This window comes from Oncorhynchus nerka, linkage group LG3, assembly GCF_034236695.1.
Source record: "Oncorhynchus nerka isolate Pitt River linkage group LG3, Oner_Uvic_2.0, whole genome shotgun sequence".
In the NCBI taxonomy this organism is placed as follows: domain Eukaryota; kingdom Metazoa; phylum Chordata; class Actinopteri; order Salmoniformes; family Salmonidae; genus Oncorhynchus; species Oncorhynchus nerka.
Window position 1 is genome coordinate 52,976,800 of NC_088398.1, and position 23,717 is coordinate 53,000,516.

Sequence of the window (23,717 nt, forward strand, 5' to 3'; positions counted from 1 at the left end):
AACATCTTCGATCATGTACCTATAAATCGATTTAAGCACTATGTTTCACGCTGACGTGGAAGAAATGATCTAAATTGTTATTGCCATATTCCACCTGCGCTTGAATAAGAAAAATACTAAATATGTGTGTATTACATGTCTGTTCACGTGAGTTTGATTGTCTGGAAATCTAATCTATTGTCTGGAAATCTATGTAATGAACGATTAACACTGTTCCAGAGATTCTGTTTGGTTACTTTTACTACTTTCTCATTAGGACTCAATGTTTGTATGAGTGGCAGCGCTACATCCTGTGAAGAATGCCTCCTCATCTCTCCGAGCTGCGCCTGGTGCGCGCAAGAGGTAGGACATGTGCCTCACTCCTCCAGTGTTAGGTTTACTTACAATGCACCACTGTGGTGGTGAGATTAGTAATACTCTCACAACATTTCTAAATGTGACATACTGAACCCAATAGTTGTCTTAGTGTGAGGTGAGGACTCTCATACTGTTGTGTGGTGTTTCGAGTTCACATGCAAAACGAAAAGCCATCATCACTCCTGAGCATGTTTGAGCCAACAGGATGTAGGAGTGCACCTGTGCAGTTCTGGAAATGTGTTCTCTGTACATAGTAGATTTTCTACACCTGCTTTCAGACCTACAATTGTCTCACAGAACTAAAAGAAAAATGTACAAGATTACCCCAATCCTTTAATTTCGCTTACCAATACTCAACTGAAGAGGCAGGGCTGAGAGGCAGACAAGTGTGTACTCTAGCTTTTACATTGCATGACAGGTGTCATTAGTTTGTTCTTTCCTCAGGAGTTTGGCAGGGCGAGGACCCTGACGTCGCGGTGTGACCTGAGTCAGAACCTGCAGAAGAGAGGCTGTGAGGCCCATAACATAGAGAGTCCTAGTAGCACAACCATGGTAGTGAAGAGCGAACCCCTCAGCTCCAAAGGCTCCGGGCCGACCCAGTATGATGTCATCCAGATCATGCCCCAGAAGATCTCCCTGAATCTTAGACCAGGTAAGCACAGTCCTAGCCTAGTGATCCAGTCTTTTTGTGCCATGTAGGCCTATGTCATGTATGAGACCAGGCAAGCACAGAGAATCAACCCTCTCAGAGCACAATGTGACAGGGTTTGAGCACAAAGGTAACAGAGTTTGAACCAAAGGTTGGAGAGACATGAGCTGTATATGGAACACTGTTTACATATCTTTACTGAACAAAAATATAGAAACGCAACATGTTACAGTTCCTATTAGGAAAATCAGTCAATTGAAATACACTTATTAGGTCCTAATGGATTTCACATGACTGGGCACGGGCGCAGACATGGGTGGGCCTGGGAGGGCATAGGCCCACCCACTTAGCAGCCAGACTGGGATGCTGGCCTAGCCGATCAGAACAAGTTTTCCCCCACAAAAGGGCTTTATATTATAGATAGAAATACTCCTCAGTTTCATCAGCTGTCCGGATGGCTGATGTCAGACGATCCCGCAGGTGAAGAAGCCAGATGTGGAGGTCCGGGCTGGCGTGGTTACACATTGTCTGCGGTTGTGAGACCGGTTGGACAGACTGCCAAATTCTCTAAAACGGCATTGGTAGAGAAATGAACATTTTAAATTATCTGACAACACTTCTGGTGGACATTCCTGCAGTCAGCATTCCGACTGCACGCTCCCTCAACTTGAGACAACTGTGGCATTGTGTTGTGTGACAAAACTGCACATTTTAGAGTGGCCTTTTATTTTCCCCAGCACAAGGTGCACCTGTGTATAATGATCATGCTGTATAATCAGCTTTTTGATATGCCACACTTGGATTGGGTTATATTGGCAAAGGAGAACTACTCATTAAGAGGGAGGTAAAGAAATTTGTGCACAAAATTTGAGAGAAATAAGCTTTTTGTGCGTATGGAACAGTTTCGATTTTAGCATGTAAATCTTGGTGGGGCAAAATAATATAAGTGGAATGCATGCCAGCAAAGCCACAACACTAAACAATACATGAATTGCACTATAACGGTGACAAAAGGTGCCCATAAACTGCTAAGGCCTACATAAAGCTGTCCCAACATCTTACCACTGCTACACCTGGCTATCAGCGAAGCCTTGTCTGGCAACGAAACAGTTTAATTCAGCCTAATTTACTGCCAAACTATGGCATAAGGGGACAATGAGAGCATGAGGCAATCCTTAATTTCGACTAAGACATTAATGAGCGAGAGATACTGACTACGTCCATCCTAACTATTTGTTTAGCACTTTTGAAATGTACAGCAACAGAATTCAGAACATGGGCCGTTCTTAGTGTTCTCCTTGTACACCAAGTTAGAACCGTAGGATAAATATAGAGGGCATATAAGCAGACAATGAAAGCTCTTACAATATTCAATGATTACATTTCTCTAAAACCGGTTATAGGCTACATGTGCACCACCAAGTCAGAACAGTAGGCGAAATTCAGTGGGTTAAATAGAACAAATTATTAGGGTGACGCACATGTGCTACTAACATCTTACTACACAACATACGCTTAGTATTACTTTCTTAACTGCACTGTACATATCTCCCTGGCATATTACATCATTTATGCAGCAGCATACAATACATTTTTGGACTTGTGCTGTGCCCTTGTGCTGTGCTCACTTGAAATGGAAGGTGGTGCGGCGGTCCTTTGTGGGCAAATGTTGTCATCGTAGTCTGGCATTCTCTGTATTTATGGTGCTTTCAAAACCACTGGGAACTCGGGGAAAAAACAAGGTTGATTCATGATGACGTCATTGATCTCCGGTCGTAGCTCTAGAAAGACGCTGGCTTTACAATTCAAAGTATTTCCCAGTCGTAGTTTCTTTATCCCGAGTTCCCAGTTGTCTTGAACGAACTAAAGTCAGATTTTGCCGTTCCAAGTAAACAGTTGTTTTAAGTGCTGCACAAATCATGCTTCATTGACAGCATGGCCGATGTTGAAAGTTTATCATTTTAAACTTGGAAAAGTGCCCTTTAATCCCAGATGTGGGACCACACAGCCACTGAATAGCAGGCTAGTGATTGCTTTGCAATGCTTGCAGTTAGCCACTGTCACTGATTCCTTCCAAACCACTCATTGTTGAATTTGCGATTTCCAACTTGTTTTGTAATGTTTATCTCCAATGGCCGATGAGCACTATGTTTTATCTATAATTTCTCTTCATTATTTATCTTCATATGACAAGGATTAAAAACGTTTTGCCAGTAGATTTTCAACTTGATTTATGATGACTGCTAGCTAAGATTTTGAAAGTATGATGATGACATGATCAGTCCAATCAAAGCTACTGTAGATGTCATTTTATCTGTGGCAAATAACCTCTTTTTTTCACACCTTTATTTAATCAGGTAGGCCAGTTGAGAACACCTTTATTTAACCAGGTAGGCCAGTTGAGAACAAGTTCTGACCTTGAGCCTTCTTGGATGGGCACTTCTTATGTAACTCTATGCCAGCACACAGGGGGATAGCATTTTTTAGCTCTACCCTCAGACTTGGCGGTGACGTAGTGTTCCCCCCCCCCCCCCCCATGAGTGACAGAACACTGCGCAACACTCTCTGCCTTACTCAAGAAACAAAAAAGAGACCATGTTTGTATGCGGCTTTATTAACTCAATGATATATATTTTTACATTGTTTGCAAACTGATATGTGACACGTGTTAATGCCAGAATAACAAGCAATAAAACATGTATTTTTTAAATAACAAGGCAAGTCTCAAATGATGGGTTGCCAATGGTTTGAAACCTTTTTCGGATCTTTTATTTCAGCTCATGAAATATGGGACCGACACTTTACATGTTGCGTTTATATTTCTGTTCAGTATAATTGGGGGAAAAACCACTTTTCTTAGAAAATATTAAGTCAACCCACTGTACAGGAAAATGTAGGATGCTGTTTGATTTGTAAACCTATCAAAGCAATGGCACAAATCAATCAATTTCCCCCTCCCGCTAGGTGACCAGACCTCATTCGAAGTGCAGGTGCGTCAGGTGGAGGACTACCCTGTTGACCTGTACTACCTGATGGACCTGTCTCTGTCCATGAAGGATGACCTGGACACCATCAGGAACCTGGGCACCAAGCTGGCTGACGAGATGAGGAAACTCACCTCAAACTTCAGACTAGGCTTTGGATCCTTCGTAGACAAGAACATGTCACCATTCTCTTACACAGCCACCAAGTACCAGGACAACCCCTGCAATGGGTGAGAACTGAGGAAGGGCATTGTTACTGACTGCAAGAGCACAACCATGTGTTTTCGGTTGATTTGGGAATCCAATAGGGAGTGCAGCTGAAATAATTTGGGTTCATGTTGGGATTTTGTGGATTTCATCTAGGATCAAGTGTAATATCAATATTTTAGTATATATATAGTATTTCTACTAAAATGGAAGTGAGGGCACTTTGCTTAGAATGTCTTCCTCTAAAACTAGAGTAGTAGTGTGAGAGAGGGAAAGACTGTATCACTGTGTCAGTTCACTAACCACTTTATATCTTCTTATACCATTCACACTTCAGGATAATTTTTCTGTGAAAGTGGTAATTGACCCTGTCCTGTCCACTCTGTTACAGTGGGGTCCTTAATGAGGATTAGAAAAATGACTGTATACAATAATTACTCAAATACTGAGCTGTAGAGACTGAAAATAAACACAGATGACTTCTTAAACAAAGGTAGGAGTAAAAATGGACACCCCTGTTTTCAATACCTTTCTTTCTTTTATTTATTTAACTAGGCAAGTCAGTTAAGAACAAATTGTTATTTACGGCTTAGCAAAAGGCTTCTTGGGCCTGATATTTACATTTTTTTAAATGTTATAATAATTGTGTGTGTATATGTATGACATAACACACATCACAGCAAGAGAGACAACACTACATAAAGAGAGACCTAAGACTACAACATAGCAAGGCAGCAACACATGACAACACAGCATGGTAGCGGTACACACATTTATTGGGCACAGACAACAGCACAAAGGGCAAGATACAACAATACATCACACAAAGCAGCTACAACTATCAGTAAGAGTGTCCATGATTGAGTCTTTGAAAGAAGACTGTCCAGTTTGAGTGTTTGCACTCGTTCAAGTCGCTAGCTGCAGCAAACAATGCCTCACCCTGCGAAGATTCCTGTCCTGAGCCTTTTTCCAAAATGTTTTCTGAGTTGAAGAACACATTGGGTTTGTTTTTTGGACTGCCGCCTTCAAGTCAAGCTCTATTTTCATGTCATCTGACCATATATCCTGGTACTAGGTAAAGTTCATGATGCCATTAACCAATCCAAGTGCCAATGCCGTTTAGCAAACTTCGGGGCGATTACATTTGTTTGATGACATGAGAATAGAGCTCTTTGGCAACGCACACCAGTGGTGGGTCTGGCATCAAAATGAGAATAGAGCTCTTTGGCAACGCACACCAGTGGTGGGTCTGGCATCAAAATGAGAATAGAGCTCTTTGGCAACGCACACCAGTGGTGGGTCTGGCATCAAAATGAGAATAGAGCTCTTTGGCAACGCACACCAGTGGTGGGTCTGGCATCAAAATGAGAATAGAGCTCTTTGGCAACGCACACCAGTGGTGGGTCTGGCATCAAAATGAGAATAGAGCTCTTTGGCAATGCACACCAGTGGTGGGTCTGGCATCAAAATGAGAATAGAGCTCTTTGGCAACGCACACCAGTGGTGGGTCTGGCATCAAAATGAGAATGTGGATCTTTGATGTTATGGGGATATTTAGCTTCCGCTGGAGTGAGGCCCTTGTTAAGGTTAATGGCATCATGAACTTTACCCAGTACCAGGGTATTTTAGCCAAAAACCTGCTTACCTCTGCCTGGATGCTGAAACTTGAAAATGCAAGTTAATCTTCCAGCAAGACATTAACACTAAGCACACACAATATCAACATTTTTCAATGGCCATCTCGGTGTCTGGACTTGAAACCCATTGAAAACCTGTGGTTTGAATTGAGGGATGTCCATAAGTGCAGATGAAGGATATCAAATATATAGAATGATGCTGTATGGAGGAATTATCTAACATCCCTCCCAATGTCTTCTCCAACTCATTAAACATTTTAGAAAAATGCTCAGCAAGGTGAGGTATTGACAACAGGGGTGTCAATTTTGACCCCTAGCTTTTTGGAGGAAAAAAATAGTACTTGTTAAGCAAAATCTTTCTCTAAGCAATTGTATTAGTATAATCAAATTTCCAAATGTTTTTGAGTATACACTATAGCTCAGTATTTGAATTATATACAGTCATTTTTGTTCATCTTTATCAAGTGATGCTGAGGCTTGCTGTGGATGATGATGATGATGGCAGGCTGAAAGGGAACAGAATAGAACATAGAGGTTGAAAGCAGCCGCCCACACATCACACACCACATTTGCCCTGGAGGTGAGATTACGCCGCACTTACTTAGTGCCATCATCACGCATCACTGCCCAACTAGGTTATGCCCTGGGTCCTGTGTGTGGACTGTGTGTCAGTCAAAGAGGCAGTACTGCAGGAAAATGTTAGGGGCAGAGGACAGATCATGCCGTTTGGGCCTCTCGTCCTTAACACACCACTGCCCTTGCCAAAACCATCAAATGCCCCAAAGGATATGTGTTTCCTCCAGGATGAATTGTGTGTTAGAATGTCACTGAGGTCTTCCTCTTGAGGAAACTGCATTATACCATATTAAATGTAGCCAGTATTTGAAATAGTTTGCCTGAATGAGAGCCTGTGTGGGGGTGCCAAATGGACAGGGTTTGCACTATTTCATTGGTTCCACTGTGCCAGACAAGCTCAATCAAACACAAACCAATACTATTTTAACCCAGGTCTGTTACATAAATAGCATAATTTATTTTAAAAGTTCCCTCTCCACAGATACAAGCTGTTCCCCAACTGTGTCCCTTCCTTCGGGTTCCGCCACCTCCTCTCCCTGACGGACAAGGTGGATCGCTTCAACGAGGAGGTGCAGAAACAGATGGTGTCTCGCAACAGGGACGCTCCGGAGGGAGGCTTCGACGCCATCCTGCAGGCTGCCGTCTGTAAGGTGAGCTGAGGCCGGGGTGTGATTAATGGGATGTGACCGGCTGGTATGCCAACCTATAACCCTGACCCTAACCTTAATCTTAAACCTTAATCCTAACCAATCAGAACCAGATTTTCTGTCAGTCAAGTCCCTTTAGGTTTTCTCCTGTGAGCTGTCAGTCACGTAGACATGATGGATTGAGGCCCTGGTCGTGTTCATTAGCACACACAATGGAATACGAAAATGAGCATTTATTACTGAGTAGGTGTAGGTAGTCCCTCCCTGGTCTGATTGTCCCCCCCATTTTGTGCTTAATGAACACAAGTCACAATTGAGACTTTTAGGGTTAATTGAGTCTGTTAATTCAAAGCACCTGGTGGTTGAACAGGATGTCTAGTCCATCGATGTGGATAGGGGGGTGTTCCCTCTGCTGTTTCCTGAAGTCCACAATCATCTCCTTAGTTTTGTTGACGTTGAGTGTGAGGTTATTTTCCTGACACCACACTCCAAGGGCCCTCACCTCCTCCCTGTAGGCCGTCTCGTCGTTGTTGGTAATCAAGCCTACCACTGTTGTGTCGTCCGCAAACTTGATGATTGAGTTGGAGGCGTGCGTGGCCACGCAGTCGTGGGTGAACAGGGAGTACAGGAGAGGGCTCAGAACGCACCCTTGTGGGGCCCCCGTGTTGAGGATCAGCGGGGAGGAGATGTTGTTGCCTACCCTCACCACCTGGGGGCGGCCCGTCAGGAAGTCCAGTACCCAGTTGCACAGGGCGGGGTCGAGTCTGGTGCAGCTGGTTCAACAAGAAGACCACTCACTAACAGAAACAGGCCCAGTCATATCACAGTATATATCACAGAGAATGACTCCCTCCCTCCCAACTCTACCATGCGATTTGTTGTAACAGAAACTTGGATCGGGCAGTCTGTTTTGCAGTTGCGCCAATACTTTCTTGATATGTTTGTTTCACTCGGTTACGTTGTCAGAATATTACTTTGACTAATTAATCATTTGCTTTGCTGACCATTGTAGAATATTCAGCTAAACCTATGCCTCTTTGTTTCCCTGTAAAAAAGAAAATATATATATACATCAAATGGGCATGGTTGCATGACTGTCGTACATAGTGAACTAACTACCACTCCAGCCAAAACGCATTTGAAGCATGGCAGGTTTGTTTAATGTCTCTAGCATTTCAGCATGTTATTCAAAAAGGGCCTTGTATGCCAACTGCCAACCCACATCTCTTTCTATTGTGTACTGTGGCACATAATATTTGTATTTATTTTACCAGGTAAGTTGACTGAGAACACGTTCTCATTTACAGCAACTACCTGGGGAATAGTCACAGGGGAGATGAATGAGCCAATTGTAAGCTGGGGATGATTAGGTGACCATGATGGTATGAGGGACAGTTTGGGAATATACTGGGCTGGGCATCACAAATGGATGCCTTTTTATGTCTAAACATGGGTGAAAGGTCAGGTGTGTTTAGTGTTATGCTATTACTCAGCACTATGTTAACTTTGCTGTTACACTTTTTCTGACCTCTGCTTTCCATTGATAATTATCTTGTTCTGGATAAAACACCTGCTACTCTCCTTGTTGATGTATGTGGTTGTCAAGCTTGTGGAAAGTGATAGTTTCCTTTCCTCGTAATAATAATAATGATGAAGTGATAGTGTTTTATAGGGGCAGGAACTACTCTTTACAGCTAGTAGTGCAGAGCGATTAGTGCATTTTGAGGTCGGTTTCGGTTAGACATTAAATGCATTATGTGGGTTGAATGCTGTAACACAGAAGAAGAAAAAAATTGTCCCATGATGGTTGTGACTGCCCATTGCTGCTTATCACTTATTAACCATAATTTATTCACAATACTTTAAATAAAATATTTATTTTATTTGATGACCAAGTAATCTCTTCTCTGTACAGGTGCTGTCTATGCTCTCTGACAAAATCACTATTTTAGTAGTTCTTCAATGTAAATAAGGCATACTTTTCTGACTGCTGAATACCAACTATTAATCACTTAGATCATGTATTTTCAGGTATGCTTTCTATCCCTCTTGCATTTTCTCACTTCTCTCTGTTTCAGTCAACGAGATAGGTCTCCTTGTCTGCTCCACACATACCGAGACCGGACAAGTAAGCATGCGCGCAATGGATTATAGTCATTGCAGTTAATTACCACGTTTTCTGCGCTAAACTATGTACAATATTGGCCTGTTGGCAACTACAACTCCCTACTACATTCAGAAAATATATAAACACAAAATGCAAAAATTTCAAATATTTTACTGAGCTTGGTTAATATAAGGAAATCAGTCTATTGAAGTTAATTCATAAGGCCTTAATCTATGGATTTCACATGACTGGGAAAACAGATATCTGTTGGTGAAACCTGGGCCGGCTCCACGCTTCTGGCCTCCGGTGCGCCTCCCCAGTCCGGTACGTCCTGTGCCTGCTTCCTGCACTTGCCCTGAAGTGCCAGAGACGGTCAGGGAGGCATTGGGGAAGTTAGGAAAGAGAGATGTTGTGCAAGTGTCTTCTGCTCAACATCTGACCAGAGGATCCAGTTAGCAGTCTGGTGCAACTTGGGCTGGCTCCATCCTTCTGGCCCCCAGTGCGCCTCCCCAGTCCAGTACGTCCTGTGCCTTCTCCTTGCACTCGCCCTGAAGTGCGTGTCCCCAGTCCGGTACGTCCTGTGCCTGCTCCTCGCACTCACCCTGAAGAGTGTGTCACCAGTCCGGTGCAACCTGTGCTGGCCCCACTCATCAGGCCTCCAGTGCGCCTCCCCAGTCCGGTACGTCCTGTGTCTCCTCCTCGCACTCGTCCTGAAGTGTCACCAGTCCGGTGCCACCTGTACCAGCTCCACGCACTAGGCCTCCAGTGCGCATTCACAGTCCGGAGCTTCCGGCGACGGCTCCCGGTCCGTTGCCTCCAGGCAAGGCGTCCAGTCCCGCTCCATGGTAGGAGTCTTCCTCTGCACCGCTGCCCAGTCCAGGCACGGCGTCCAACCCAGCTACATGGCCGGAGCCCTCCTTTTCGCCGATGCCCAGTCCAGGCATGGCATTCAGCCCAGCGCGATGGCCGGATCCGGGGTCTGGGCGGCGGCTATGACCTGCTCCGGAGCCGCCACCAACACTAATCACCCCCCCCCCCTACCCTCCCCATTTGGTTTCAGGTTTTGAGGCCAAAGTCTGCACCTTTGGGGGGGGGGGTGTACTGTCACGCCCTGACCATAGAGAGCCCTTGGTTGGTGTAGTAGGTCAGGGTGTGATCTAGTATATTTATTTCTATGTAGATGCTAATGTGGTTCACAATTAGAGGCAGATGTTTATCGTTGCCTCTGATTGGGGATCATATTTAGGTAGCTATTTTCCCCACCTGTGTTTTATGGGATATTGATTGTTAGTGTACTACGTCCTCATGGTCTTTGTAGTTTTTGTTATTTTGTTTTGTTAGTTTCACTTAAATAAATATGTGGAACAATACTCATGCTACGCCTTGGTCCGCCCATTTCCAAGAAGGTGACAGTAGGGGAGTGGATCAGAAAACCAGTCCGTATCTGTTGTGACCGCCTCATGCAGCAAGACACATCTCCTTCACATTGAATTGATCATGTTGTTGATTGTGGAATGTTGTCCCACTCCTCTTCAATGGCTGTGTGAAGTTGCTGGATATTAGGGGGAACTGGAATAAGCTGTCATACACGTCAATCCAGAGGATCCCAAACATGCTCAATAGGTGACAAGTCTGAGTATGCAGGCCATGGAAGAACTGGGACATTTTCAACTTCCAGGAATCGTGTGCAGTTCCTTGCGACATGGAGCCATGCATTATCATCCTTCAACATGAGGTGATGGCGGCAAATTAATGGCACGACAATCGTCGTCAGGAACTCGTAACGGGGTATATGTCTGTTCAAATTGCCATCAATAAAATGCAATTGTTTGTTGTCCGTAGCTTATGCCTGCCCATACAGTAACCCCACCGCCACCATGGGGCACTCTGTTCATAACGCTGACCTAAGCAAACCACTCGCCCACACGTCTGCCATTTGCCCAGTACCATTGAAACCGGGATTCATCCGTGAAGAGCATACTTCTCCAGCGTGCCAGTGGCAATCCAAGGTGAGCATTTGCCCACTGAATTTGGTTATGAAGCAAACTCCAGTCCGGTCAAGACCCTGGTGAGAACGACGAGCATGCAGATGAGCTTCCCTGAGATGGTTCCTGACAGTTTGTGCAGAAATTCTTTGGTTGTGCATGCTCACTGTTTAATCACCTGTCTGGGTGGCTGGTCTTAGACGACCCGCAGGTGAAGAAGCCGGATGTGGAGGTTTTGGGCTGGCGTGGTTACACGTAGTCTGCGTTTTGTGAGGCCGGTTGGACGTACTGCCAAATTCTCTAAAATGACATTGGAGGCGGCTTATGGTAGAGAAATGCACATTAAATTATCTGACAGCAGTTCTGGTGGACATTCCTGCAGTCAGCATGCCAAATACACGATCCCTCAAAAAATGAGACATCTGTGGCATTGTGACAAAACAAACAGCAAATTTGAGTTACTTTTATTGTCCCCAAGCACAAGGTGCTCCTGTGTAATGATTATGCTGTTTAATCAGCTTCTTGATATGCCATGCCTGTCTGGTGGATGGATTATCTTGGCAAAGGAGAAATGCTCACTAACGGGGATGGTAAACATTTGTGCACAAAACTTGCGAGAAATACGCTTTTTGTGCATATGGAACATTTCTGGGATCTTTTGTCAGCTGTGTCGTGCCAAGCTCTTTTTACATTAAATATTTTACAAACACTTTTATAAAAGCTTTATAGTACAGTTATAACTTAAATCAATTTCTATCAATGATCAGTTAGAATGAACTTGTCTCTTTTTGTTCTTATCAAGCTTGTATTTCTGTCTTGATTTCATGGACTGATCCCCTGTGCATTTACGAAAGTACGAAAGTACAAAACTACAGGTAGCCTAGTGGTTAGAGCATTGGGCCAGTAACGGAAGGTTGCTAGATCGAATCCTCGAGCTGACAAGGTACAAATCTGTCGTTCTGCCCCTGAAAAAGGCAGTTAACCCACTGTTCCTAGGCTGTCATTGTAAATAAGAATTTGTTCTTAACTGACTTGCCTAGTTAAAAACTTTAATAATAATAATTGCCTACTGTAAACTGGAGGAGACTAAAAGGCACTTCATGGTCAATCCGCCATCTGCACTGGCCATTCAGGATCTACTGCAACGCAGACGTCAGGGCTTTAATACTACTTGCGCTTACCAGGGCAGAGCTATTGTGAAGGAAGTTGCCCCCACCTACCATCAACCAATCATGTCGATACGGAGCCCTCCGCATTGTTACAGAATTTGAGAGGCGCATAGCAATGCGGTACGGAGCTTGATTTAGCCTCTGCATGCCTCCGGAGGCCACATTTTACAGCTCAAGCATAAATTAGCTTTAATTTACACCTCAGTTATTAGGTGTCTCTAAAACTTTCAGTAAAGTGACCATCTCTTCCCTTGTGCAGGAGAGGATAGGTTGGAGGAAGGAGGGCTTCCACCTGCTGGTGTTTGCCACAGACGATGTGCCTCACCTGGCCTTGGACGGTAAACTGGGAGGCCTGGTCCAGCCCCATGATGGGGAGTGCCACATGAATGAGAAGAATGAATACAGCGGCTCCACCAAGATGGTAAGACAAGGCATGGTTTCCATAGAGCTATAACATGGTTACTGAAGCGTTTTAACATTATAACATGGTTACTGTAGAGCTGTAACTTCCTTATAACATGGTTACTGAAGCGTTTTAACGTTATAACATGGTTACTGTAGAGCTGTAACTTCCTTATAACATGGTTACTCTAGAGCTGTAACGTTAATGTAACATGGTTACCCTAGAGCTGTAACGTCATTGTAACATGGTTACTCTAGAGCTGTAAAGTCATTGTAACATGGTTACTCTAGAGCTGTAAAGTCATTGTAACATGGTTACTCTAGAGCTGTAACGTCATTGTAACATGGTTACCCTAGAGCTGTAACGTCAATGTAACATGGTTACCCTAGAGCTGTAACGTCAATGTAACATGGTTACTCTAGAGCTGTAACGTCAATGTAACATGGTTACTCTAGAGCAGTGGTCACCAACCTTTTCTGAGTCAAGATGACTTTCGCAGTCAAAAAGCAAGCTGAGATCTACTCCTCTGAATTTTTTACATTTAACCTCACACAAACAGTTTTGTAGGAATGAGGTTTGGGCAGTAGGCCTAATACATTATCACAGCATATTGGTTATATGATCGGCCTGCCAATATTGTTCATCAGACCATATTATATTTAAAAACTCGAGCTTTGATAACAGAATAGATCAGTTGGTTTAGCACTTGAGGCACTGTGGAGCATGAATTTAAATATTTATATTTTTTATTTTACTGGACTGATGGTACCTGCATCTGATGGTCAACAAGGTCAAATGACAACGTCAGTGTTCTTCAGGTCAAAAAGTCGGAGCTCTAGAAAGATGCCCAAATTTCTGACTTGGAATGCTTTCCTCCGGTGAGACTGACCAGAGAAAGGGGACACTGTAATATTAATATTAATATTAATATTTAATATTCTTTAATATTAAAATCGAGACGATGAGCTTTTAATAATAATAAAATGCAATGCTATTGATACTTGGCTACTCATTTATTGCAGCTGCAGCCCGAGCGGAACTACGGAGAAGTGCCTTTTTGTAATAGTTTTGAATAAAAACAGTGACATGCTGAATATAAATTTAAACAAATATATACATTTAAACACACATAAAAACAGCAGCTCTTTGCTGTATTCGTTGACAATCTCTCTGTGGTCATGGTTTTAATTAGTTACTAAGTCTTATGTAGGCTAGTAGCCTGTTAAACTTGGCTGTGGTCAGGGTCACAGGCTTGACTACACCCCTCGCGTCGCGTGCACAAGCGTTGCAAAATAAATGTAGGAATCTATATTATTAAATTATTGCACCCACACTTCTTGCGCACGCCAACGAGGGTCTGCGTTGCCAAGGGCTAAAATAGAAGTCTGTTCTATTTGTGACGCAGATCGCACTGCAACTCCTGCCTCTCCCATCTCCTCATTGGTTTACAGAAGCAGGTACCCACTGAAAGACGAACGAGGTCGTGTTGGAAATGCACCTAATTCATGAAAGTTGCCCATGGCAATATAAAGTCAAGTGAAGAAAAAGCCTGGAAGGAGGAGATATGACTAGAAGTGATTCAGTTCACCGTTTTTATGTGTGGATTAGTTGTCGGAGTAGAGGACCTTGTGCATTTCAGGTAAAATAACAACTCAATGTTTATATCCCAGGACAAATTAGCTAGCAACAGCAAGCTATCTAAATAGGGCAAATTAGCTGGGCAAGTGCAAGGTAGCTAGCTAAATTGCCATCAATGTTTAATGCTTTTAAACCTGTCGCCAAATTTAATGTATTGGTTCAGAGTCTGTTTTGATATTTTAACCTGCGTGTCGTGATCACGGTTGGCGTGGGGGGGAGAAAATGTATGCACGATGGCGCACGCGTGCAGCCAGTTTGGGTTCGTGTCATGGAAGCTCTGTAGCCATGGTGATTTGAGCTATCTGACGGGCAGCAGAGTAGGTGCACTCGATTTAGTCACAGATTTGCCGGTCCGCCGGGTAGGCGGAGTTTGTCTCATGGGAACACTTTGCTTACCCGGTGCGCAGGACTTTTGAATCAAGTGCACCTACTGGCAACAGCTCAACACGATTTAAAAAGGAGTGTAAGCCTTTATCGTTCGTTGGCTTTTCTACAGAAATATTTGGTGATCGACTAGGAATGCCTTGAAGATCGGCTTGTCGACCGCGATCGACGGGTTTGGCGACCACTGTTCTAGAGTAACCATGTTACAATGATGTTATATCTCTAGAGCAGGAGTCGCCAACCAGTCCATCTCGGTCGACAAGATGATCTTAGAAGTCGATCGCGAGGAGTTTTCAAAATCAGAGGGGGAAAAAAATCAAATGTCAATGTTTTTATTATTTATGAATTTAATTTCAAATGTGCCATATGTGAGACCTGTGTGTAGTTATGGTGGTCGAGGTGCGGGGGAGGGGTATATCTGGCCAATCGAATACATTTTCTAGGTTTGATGTCTGACAAATTAAATCCCTGACTCCCGCCTTAACTAGCTCAGGCACTTGTTGTTATAATATCAAGCTAACGAAAAGCAAACTAACGAAACGATGCACAAGGGAGCAAAAAACGTCTAATTTTCATTTAGAATAGGAACACGATTTTCTGTTCATCGTAGTTAAGGACAAAAGGATTTGCCTGATTTGTCACCAGGCTGTAGCGCTAGCAAAAAGGGGTAACGTGGAGCTGCACCGCAACACCATCCACCCCAAGTTCAAAGAAACTTACCGGCTAAAGAGCATGCTTCGTTGAAGGAAAATTGACCAGCTCAAGTCTATTGAAAGCACAGCAGTCGCTTTTTACCAAACCGACAGCTTAAAATAAGGCTGCAACAGAGCCTTCCTTCCGTGTTTAGCCAAGAGATGGCTGACATAAACTGTTCACTGATGGAGCGCTATACAAGGACTCAATGGTGGTTGCCGCCGAGACGTTATTCAAAGAATTCAAAAACAAAGAGGACATAAAAAAATGCTCTCTGAAGTGGGACACTATTTATTTATTATTAAACACTTGGCCCAGCCACTGTGACAAGAAGGGTAGAGTCTTTCTCGGATAACGTGAATCAACAAGTGCTCAAGGATTTATCACTGAGTGCTTTTCGCTGAAATTTGATGAATCCCAGGATATGACTGCACAGCTGATTTTTTTATAACCAGGTAAAATCGTTGAGAACATGTTCTCATTTACAACTGCAACCTGGCCAAGTTAAAGCAAAGCAGTGCGACACAAACAACAACTAGAGTTACTCATGGAATAAACAAGCGTACAGTCAATAACACATTAGAAAAAGAGTCTATATACAGTGTGTGCAAATGGCGTGAGGAGGTAGGCAATAAATAGGCCATAGTAGCGAAATAATTTATATTTAGCAGATTAACCTCTCTGGGATATGTGGGACGCTAGCGTCTCACCTGGCCCAAAGCCAGGGAAAATGCAGAGTGCCAAATTCAAATAAATTACTATAAAAATCTAACTTTCATTAAATCACACATGCAAGATAGCAAATTAAAGCTACACTTGTTGTGAATCCAGCCAACATGTCAGATTTCAAAAAGGCTTTTTGGCGAACGCAAACAATGCTATTATCTGAGGATCGCACCTCCGTAAACAGAGGGAGAAAGCATATTTCAACCCTGCAGGCGCGACACAAAATGCAGAAATAAAAATATAATTAATGCCTTACCTTTGACGAGCTTCTTTTGTTTGCACTCCAATATGTCCCATAAACATCACAAATGGTGCTTTTGTTCAATTAAGTCTGTCGATATATATACAAAATGTCCATTTATTTGGCGCGTTTGATCCAGAAAAACACCGGTTCCAACTTGAGCAACGGGACTAAAAAATATCTCAAAAGTTACCTGTAAACTTTGCCAAAACATTTCAAACTACTTTGGTAATACAACTTTAGGTATTTTTAACGGGATGATCTGTGTTCAATACAGGAGTAAAACAAACTGTAGAGGCGCGTGACCAGAAAGCATGCTATCTAACAGTACACTTCAAGTGACCCTCGTTCAAGATGGCCGTACTTCTTCATTACACAAAGGAAAAACCTCATCCAATTTCTAAAGACTTGACATCCAGTGGAAACGATAGGAACTGCAAGAAGGTCCCTTAGAAATCTGGATTCCCAATGAAAACCCATTGAAAAGAGTGACCTCAACAACAAAAAATCTGAATGGTTTGTCCTCTGGGTTTTGCCCGCTAAATAAGTTCTGTTATACTCACAGACATGATGCAAACAGTTTTAGAAACTTCGGTGTTCTATCCAAATCTATGAATAGTATGCATATCTTATCTTCTGGGGATGAGTAGCAGGCAGTTGAATTTGGGCATGCATTTCATATGGACATAAATACTGCCACCTGTCACCAAGAAGTTAGCACTGGAGTGATAAATGAGTAGATGATGATGTGCAAGTAGATACTGGAGTGCAAAATAGCAGAAAAGTAAATAAAAACTATATGGGGATGAGGTAGGTAGATTGGGTGGGCTATTTACAGATGGACTATGTACAGTGGGGCAAAACAGTATTTAGTCAGCCACCAGTTGTTCTCCCACTTAAAAAGATGAGAGAGGCCTGTAATGTTCATCATAGGTACACTTCGACTATGACAGACAAAATTATTTTTTTAAATCCAGAAAATCACATTGTAGGATTTTTATGAATTTATTTGCAAATTATGGTGGAAAATAAGTATTGGGTCACCTACAAACAAGCAAGATTTCTGGCTCTCACAGACCTGTAACTTATTCTTTAAGAGGCTCCTCTGTCCTCCACTCGTTACCTGTATTAATGGCACTTATTTGAACTTGTTATCAGTATAAAAGACACCTGTCCACAACCTCAAACAGTCACACTCCAAACTCCACTATGGCCAAGACCAAAGAGCTGTCAAAGGACACCAGAAACAAAATTGTAGACCTGCACCAGGCTGGGAAGACTGAATCTGCAATAGGTAAGCAGCTTGGTTTGAAGAAATCAACTGTGGGAGCAATTATTAGGAAATGGAAGACATACAAAACCACTGATAATCTCCCTCGATCTGGGGCTCCACGCAAGATCTCACCCTGTGACGTCAAAATGATCACGGTGAGCAAAAATCCCAGAACCACACGGGGGGACCTAGTGAATGACCTGCAGAGAGCTGGGACCAAATTTACAAAGCCTACCATCAGTAACACACTATGCCGCCATGGACTCAAATCTTGCAGTGCCAGACGTGTCCCCCTGCTTAAGCCAGTACATGTCCAGGCCCGTCTGAAGTTTGCTAGAGAGCATTTGGATGATCCAGAAGAAGATTGGGAGAATGTCATATGGTCAGATGAAACCAAAATATAACTTTTTGGTAAAAACTTGTCGTGTTTGGAGGACAAAGAATACTGAGTTGCATCCAAAGAACACCATACCTACTGTGAAGCATGGGGGTGGAGACATCACGACTGGTCTGCCGACGCTGTGCCTTCATCCGGCCTCTGTCGGAACAGATGCTCCTACTAGCCCAGGGCTACTAACTTTAAACGCTGTTTCGCTAGCGTAGTGGCAGCTCCCCTGTTCCATCTACTGCTGCCCACTGGACACTATGATCACTTGGCTACATAGCTGATGCCTGCTGGACTGTCCATTAATCACGGTACTCCATTCTGTTTATTTATTTTTTTATCTGTCGGACCCAGCCGCGAACTAAGGCTCTGTGTGTAGTTAATCCGACCCTCTATGCCTAGTCATCACCATTTTACCTGCTGTTGTTGTGTTAGCTGATTAGCTGTTGTCTCACCTGTTTTAGCTAGCTCTCCCAATCAACACCTGCGATTACTTTATGCCTCGCTGTATGTCTCTCTCAAATGTCAATATGCCTTGTATACTGTTTTTCAGGTTAGTTATCATTGTTTTAGTTTTACAATGGACCCCCTAGTTCCACTCTTCATACCTCTGATACCTCCTTTGTCCCACCTCCCACACATGTGGTGACCTCACCCATTACAACCAGCATGTCCAGGCTTACCTCCGCTGTACCCGCACCCCACCATACCCCTGTCTGCGCATTATGCCATGCCCAGAAATCCGCTCCTTTTATTCTTTGTCCCCAACGCTCTAGGCAACCAGTTTTGATAGCCTTTAGCCGCACCCTCATCCTACTCCTCCTCTGTTCCGCGGGTGATGTGGAGGTAAACCCAGGCCCTGCATGTCCCCAGGCACCCTCTTTTGTTGACTTCTGTGATCGAAAAAGCCTCGGTTTCATGCATGTCAACATCAGAAGCCTCCTCCCTAAGTTTGTTTTACTCACTGCTTTAGCACACTCTGCCAACCCTGATGTCCTTGCTGTGTCTGAATCCTGGCTTAGGAAGGCCACCAAAAATTCTGAGATTTCCATACCCAACACTAACATTTTCCGTCAAGATAGAACTGCCAAAGGGGGAGGAGTTGCAGTCTATTGCAGAGATAGCCTGCAAAGTAATGTCATACTTTCCAGGTCCATATCCAAACAGTTCGAACTTCTAATTAAAAAGAATTATCTCTCCAGAAATAAGTCTCTCACTGTTGCTGCCTGCTACCCACCCCCCCTCAGCTCCCAGCTGTGCCCTGGACACCATTTGTGAATTGATCGCCCCCCATCTAGCTTCAGAGTTTGTTCTGTTAGGTGACCTAAACTGGGATATGCTTAACACCCCGGCAGTCCTACAATCTAAGCTAGATGCCCTCAATCTCACACAAATCATCAACGAACCCACCAGGTACAACTCTAAATCTGTAAACAAGGGCACCCTCATAGATGTTATCCTGATCAACTGGCCCTCCAAATACACACTGTTTTCAATCAGGATCTCAGCGATCACTGCCTCATTGCCTGTATCCGCTACGGGTCCGCAGTCAAACGACCACCCCTAATCACTGTCAAACGCTCCCTAAAACACTTCTGCGAGCAGGCCTTTCTAACCGACCTGGCCCTGGTATCCTGGAAGGATATTGACCTCATCCCGTCAGTTGAGGATGCCTGGTCATTCTTTAAAAGTAACTTCCTCACCATCTTAGATAAGCATGCTCCGTTCAAAAAATGCAGAACTAAGAACAGATATAGCCCCTGGTTCACTCCAGACCTGACTGCCCTCGACCAGCACAAAAACATTCTATGGCGGACTGCAATAGCATCGAATAGTTCCCGCGATATGCAACTGTTCAGGGAAGTCAGGAACCAATACACGCAGTCAGTCAGGAAAGCAAAGGCCAGCTTTTTCAAGCAGAAATTTGCATCCTGTAGCTCTAACTTCTGGGACACTGTAAAGTCCATGGAGAACAAGAGCACCTCCTCCCAGCTGCCCACTGCACTGAGGCTAGGTAACACGGTCACCACCGATAAATCCGTGATAATCGAAAACTTCAACAAGCATTTCTCAACGACTGGCCATGCCCCCCCACAGCTACTCGCCCAAGCCTCCCCAGCTTCTCCTTTACCCAAATCCAGTTAGCAGATGTTCTGAAAGAGCTGCAAAACTTGAACCCGTACAAATCAGCTGGGCTTGACAATCTGGACCCTCTATTTTCTGAAACTATCCGCCACCATTGTCGCAACCCCTATTACCAGCCTGTTCAACCTCTCTTTCATATCGTCTGAGATCCTCAAGGACTGGAAAGCTGCCGCGGTCATCCCCCTCTTCAAAGGGGGAGACACCCTGGACCCAAACTGTTACAGACCTATATCCATCCTGCCCTGCCTATCTAAGGTCTTCGAAAGCCAAGTCAACAAACAGATCACTGACCATCTCGGATCCCACCGTACCTTCTCCGCTGTGCAATCTGGTTTCCGAGCCGGTCACGGGTGCACCTCAGCCACGCTCAAGGTACACCATCACCACTCTGGATGGTTCCGACCTAGAATATGTGGACATCTAAAAGTACCCAGGTGTCTGGCTAGACTGTAAACTCTCCTTCCAGGCTCATATCAAACATCTCCAATCCAAAATCAAATCTAGAATCAGCTTTCTATTTCGCAACAAAGCCTCCTTCACTCACGCCGCCAAACTTACCCTAGTAAAACTGACTATCCTACCGATCCTCGACTTCGGCGATGTCATCTACAAAATAGCTTCCAATACTCTACTCAGCAAACTGGATGCAGTTTATCATAGTTCCATCCGCTTTGTTACTAAAGCACCTTATACCACCCACCACTGCGACCTGTATGCTCTAGTCGGCTGGCCCTCGCTACATATTCGTCGCCAGACCCACTGACTCCAGGTCATCTACAAGTCCATGCTAGGTAAAGCTCCGCCCCGCCTTATCTCAGTTCACTGGTCACGATGGCAACACCCACCCGTAGCACGCGCTCCAGCAGGTGTATCTCACTGATCATCCCTAAAGCCAACGCCTCATTTGGCCGCCTTTCCTTCCAGTTCTCTGCTGCCTGTGACTGGAACTAATTTCAAAAATCTCTGAAGTTGGAGACTTTTATCTCCCTCACCAACTTTAAACATCTGCTATCTGAGCAGCTAACCGATCGCTGCAGCTGTACATAGTCCATCGGTAAATAGCCCACCCAATTTACCTACCTCATCCCCATACTGTTTTTATTTATTTACTTTTCTGCTCTTTTGCACACCAGTATCTCTACCTGCACATGACCATCTGATCATTTATCACTCGTGTTAATCTGCTAAATTGTAATTATTCACCTACCTCCTCATGCCTTTTGCACACAATGTATATATATACTTTTTATTTTTATTTTTTCTACTGTGTTATTGACTTGTTTATTGTTTACTCCATGTGTAACTCTGTGTTTCTGTCTGTTCACAATGCTATGCTTTATCTTGGCCAGGTCGCAGTTGTAAATGAGAACTTGTTCTCAACTAGCCTACCTGGTTAAATAAAGGTGAAATTAAAAACGTTAAAAAAATAAAAGCTGCAGCGATCGGTTAGCTGCTCAGATTGCTGATGTTTAAAGTTAGTGAGGGAAATATAAGTCTACAGCTTCAGCGATTTTTGTCATTCGTTCCAGTCACTGGCAGAGGCGCATGACTCAAAGTAGCGTCAGTTTGTCTTCCTGTATTGAACACAGATAGTCCTGTCTTCAATTTGATTGATTATTAACGATTAAAAAATACCTAAAGTTGTATTACAAAAGTAGTCTGAAATGTTTTGGCAAAGTTTACAGGTAACTTTTGAGATATTTTGTAGTGACGTTGCGCAAATTGGAAGCTGTGTTTTTCTGGATCAAGCGCACCAAATAAATTGACATTAGGATATATATCGACGGAATTAATCGAACAAAAGGACCATTTGTGATGTTTATGGGACATATTGGAGTGCAAACAAAAGAAGCTCGTCAAAGGTAAGGCATGATTTATATTTTATTTCTACGTTTTGTGTTGCGCCTGCAGGATTGAAATATGCTACTCTTTGTTTACTGTTGTGCTATCATCAGATAATAGCATCTTATGCTTTTGCCGAAAAGCCTTTTTGAAATCTGACATGTTGGCTGGATTCACAACGTGTAGCTTTAATTTGATACATGTGTGATTTAATGAAAGTTAGATTTTTATAGTATTTTATTTGAATTTGGCGCTCTGCATTTTCCCTGGCTATTGGCCAAGTGGGACGCAAGCGTCCCACCTATTCCAGGGAGGTTTCTTAAAATCAATACATAAGTAGATTTTTTTTAAACATTTTTATTTTTTAATTTTTTTAACCTGCATATTTCGTTAATATTGCCTGCTAACATTAATTTATTTTAACTAGGGAAATTGTGTCACTTCTCTTGCGTTCTGGCAAGTCTTGATATATGCAGCAGTTTGGGCCACCTGGCTCGTTGTGAACGGTGTGAAGACCATTTCTTCCTAACAAAGACCGTAATTAATTTGCCATAATTGTGACAACATTGAAGGTTGTGCAATGTAACAGCAATATTTTGGCTTAGGTTTGCCACCCGTTAGATAAAATACGGAACGGTTCCATTTTTCACTGAAAGAATAAACGTTTTGTTTTCGAAAATATAGTTTCCGGATTTGACCATATTAATGACCTAAGGCTCGTATTGCTGTGTGTTGTTATATTATAATTAAGTCTATGATTTTATAGAGCAGTCTGACTGAGTGGTGGTAGGCAGCAGCAGGCTCATAGGCATTCATTCAAACAGCACTTTCCTGCATTTGCCAGCAGCTCTTCGCTGTGCTTCAAACACTGCATTGTTTATGACTTCAAGCCTATCACCTCCCGAGATTACGCTGGCAATACTAAAGTACCTATTAGAACATCCAATAGCCAAAGGTATATGATATACAAATGGTATAGAGAGAAATAGTCCTATAATAACTACAACCTAAAACTTCTTCCCTGGGAATATTGAAGACTCATGTTAAAAGGAACCACCAGCTTTCCAACAGCATGTTCTGAGCAAGGAACTTAAACGTTAGCTTTGTTTACATGGCACATATTGCTCTTTTACTTTCTTCTCCAACACTTCGTTTTTGCATTATTTAAACCAAATTGAACATGTTTCATAATTTATTTGAGACTACAAAGATTTTATTGATGTTTTATATTAAGTTAAAATAAGTATTCATTCAGTGTTGTTGTAATTGTCATTATTACAAATATATAAATCGGCCGATTTAATCGGTATCGGCTTTTTTTGGTCCTCCAATGATCAATATCAGCGTTGAAAAATCCTAATCGGTCGACCTCTACTCTAGAGCTATAACATCTAACTGTAACATGGTTACTCTAGAGCAGGGGTGTCAAAGTCAAATGGACGGAGGGCCAAATAAAAAAATCAGCTACAAGACGAGGGCCGGACTGTTCGAATGTTCATTGAAAATTTTTTAAATGACGCATATAGTCTAGTGAACCTAATTGAACCTACTGAAAACCTAACAAATATATTACAATATGATCAGATAAATAAAGCAATATTTTCTTATGGCTCTGTCAGTAATCTTTAATTTTCAACAGACACAAAAGACAAATTTCCTTTATATAAAT

The 23,717-nt window shown here is 43.1% G+C and overlaps 1 protein-coding gene across 1 annotated transcript in view; it reads left to right on the top strand.

The window, feature by feature from the left end:
- Window positions 1-23,717, top strand: part of LOC115110682 (integrin beta-5-like) — a 96,603-nt gene that overhangs the window by 956 nt on the left and 71,930 nt on the right. Inside the window, exons 2-6 of the mRNA XM_029636528.2 lie at window positions 257-342; window positions 802-1,009; window positions 3,971-4,220; window positions 6,892-7,060; window positions 12,578-12,739. Coding sequence (XP_029492388.1) covers window positions 257-342; window positions 802-1,009; window positions 3,971-4,220; window positions 6,892-7,060; window positions 12,578-12,739 — 875 coding nt within the window. The remainder of the gene's footprint in view (window positions 1-256; window positions 343-801; window positions 1,010-3,970; window positions 4,221-6,891; window positions 7,061-12,577; window positions 12,740-23,717) is intronic.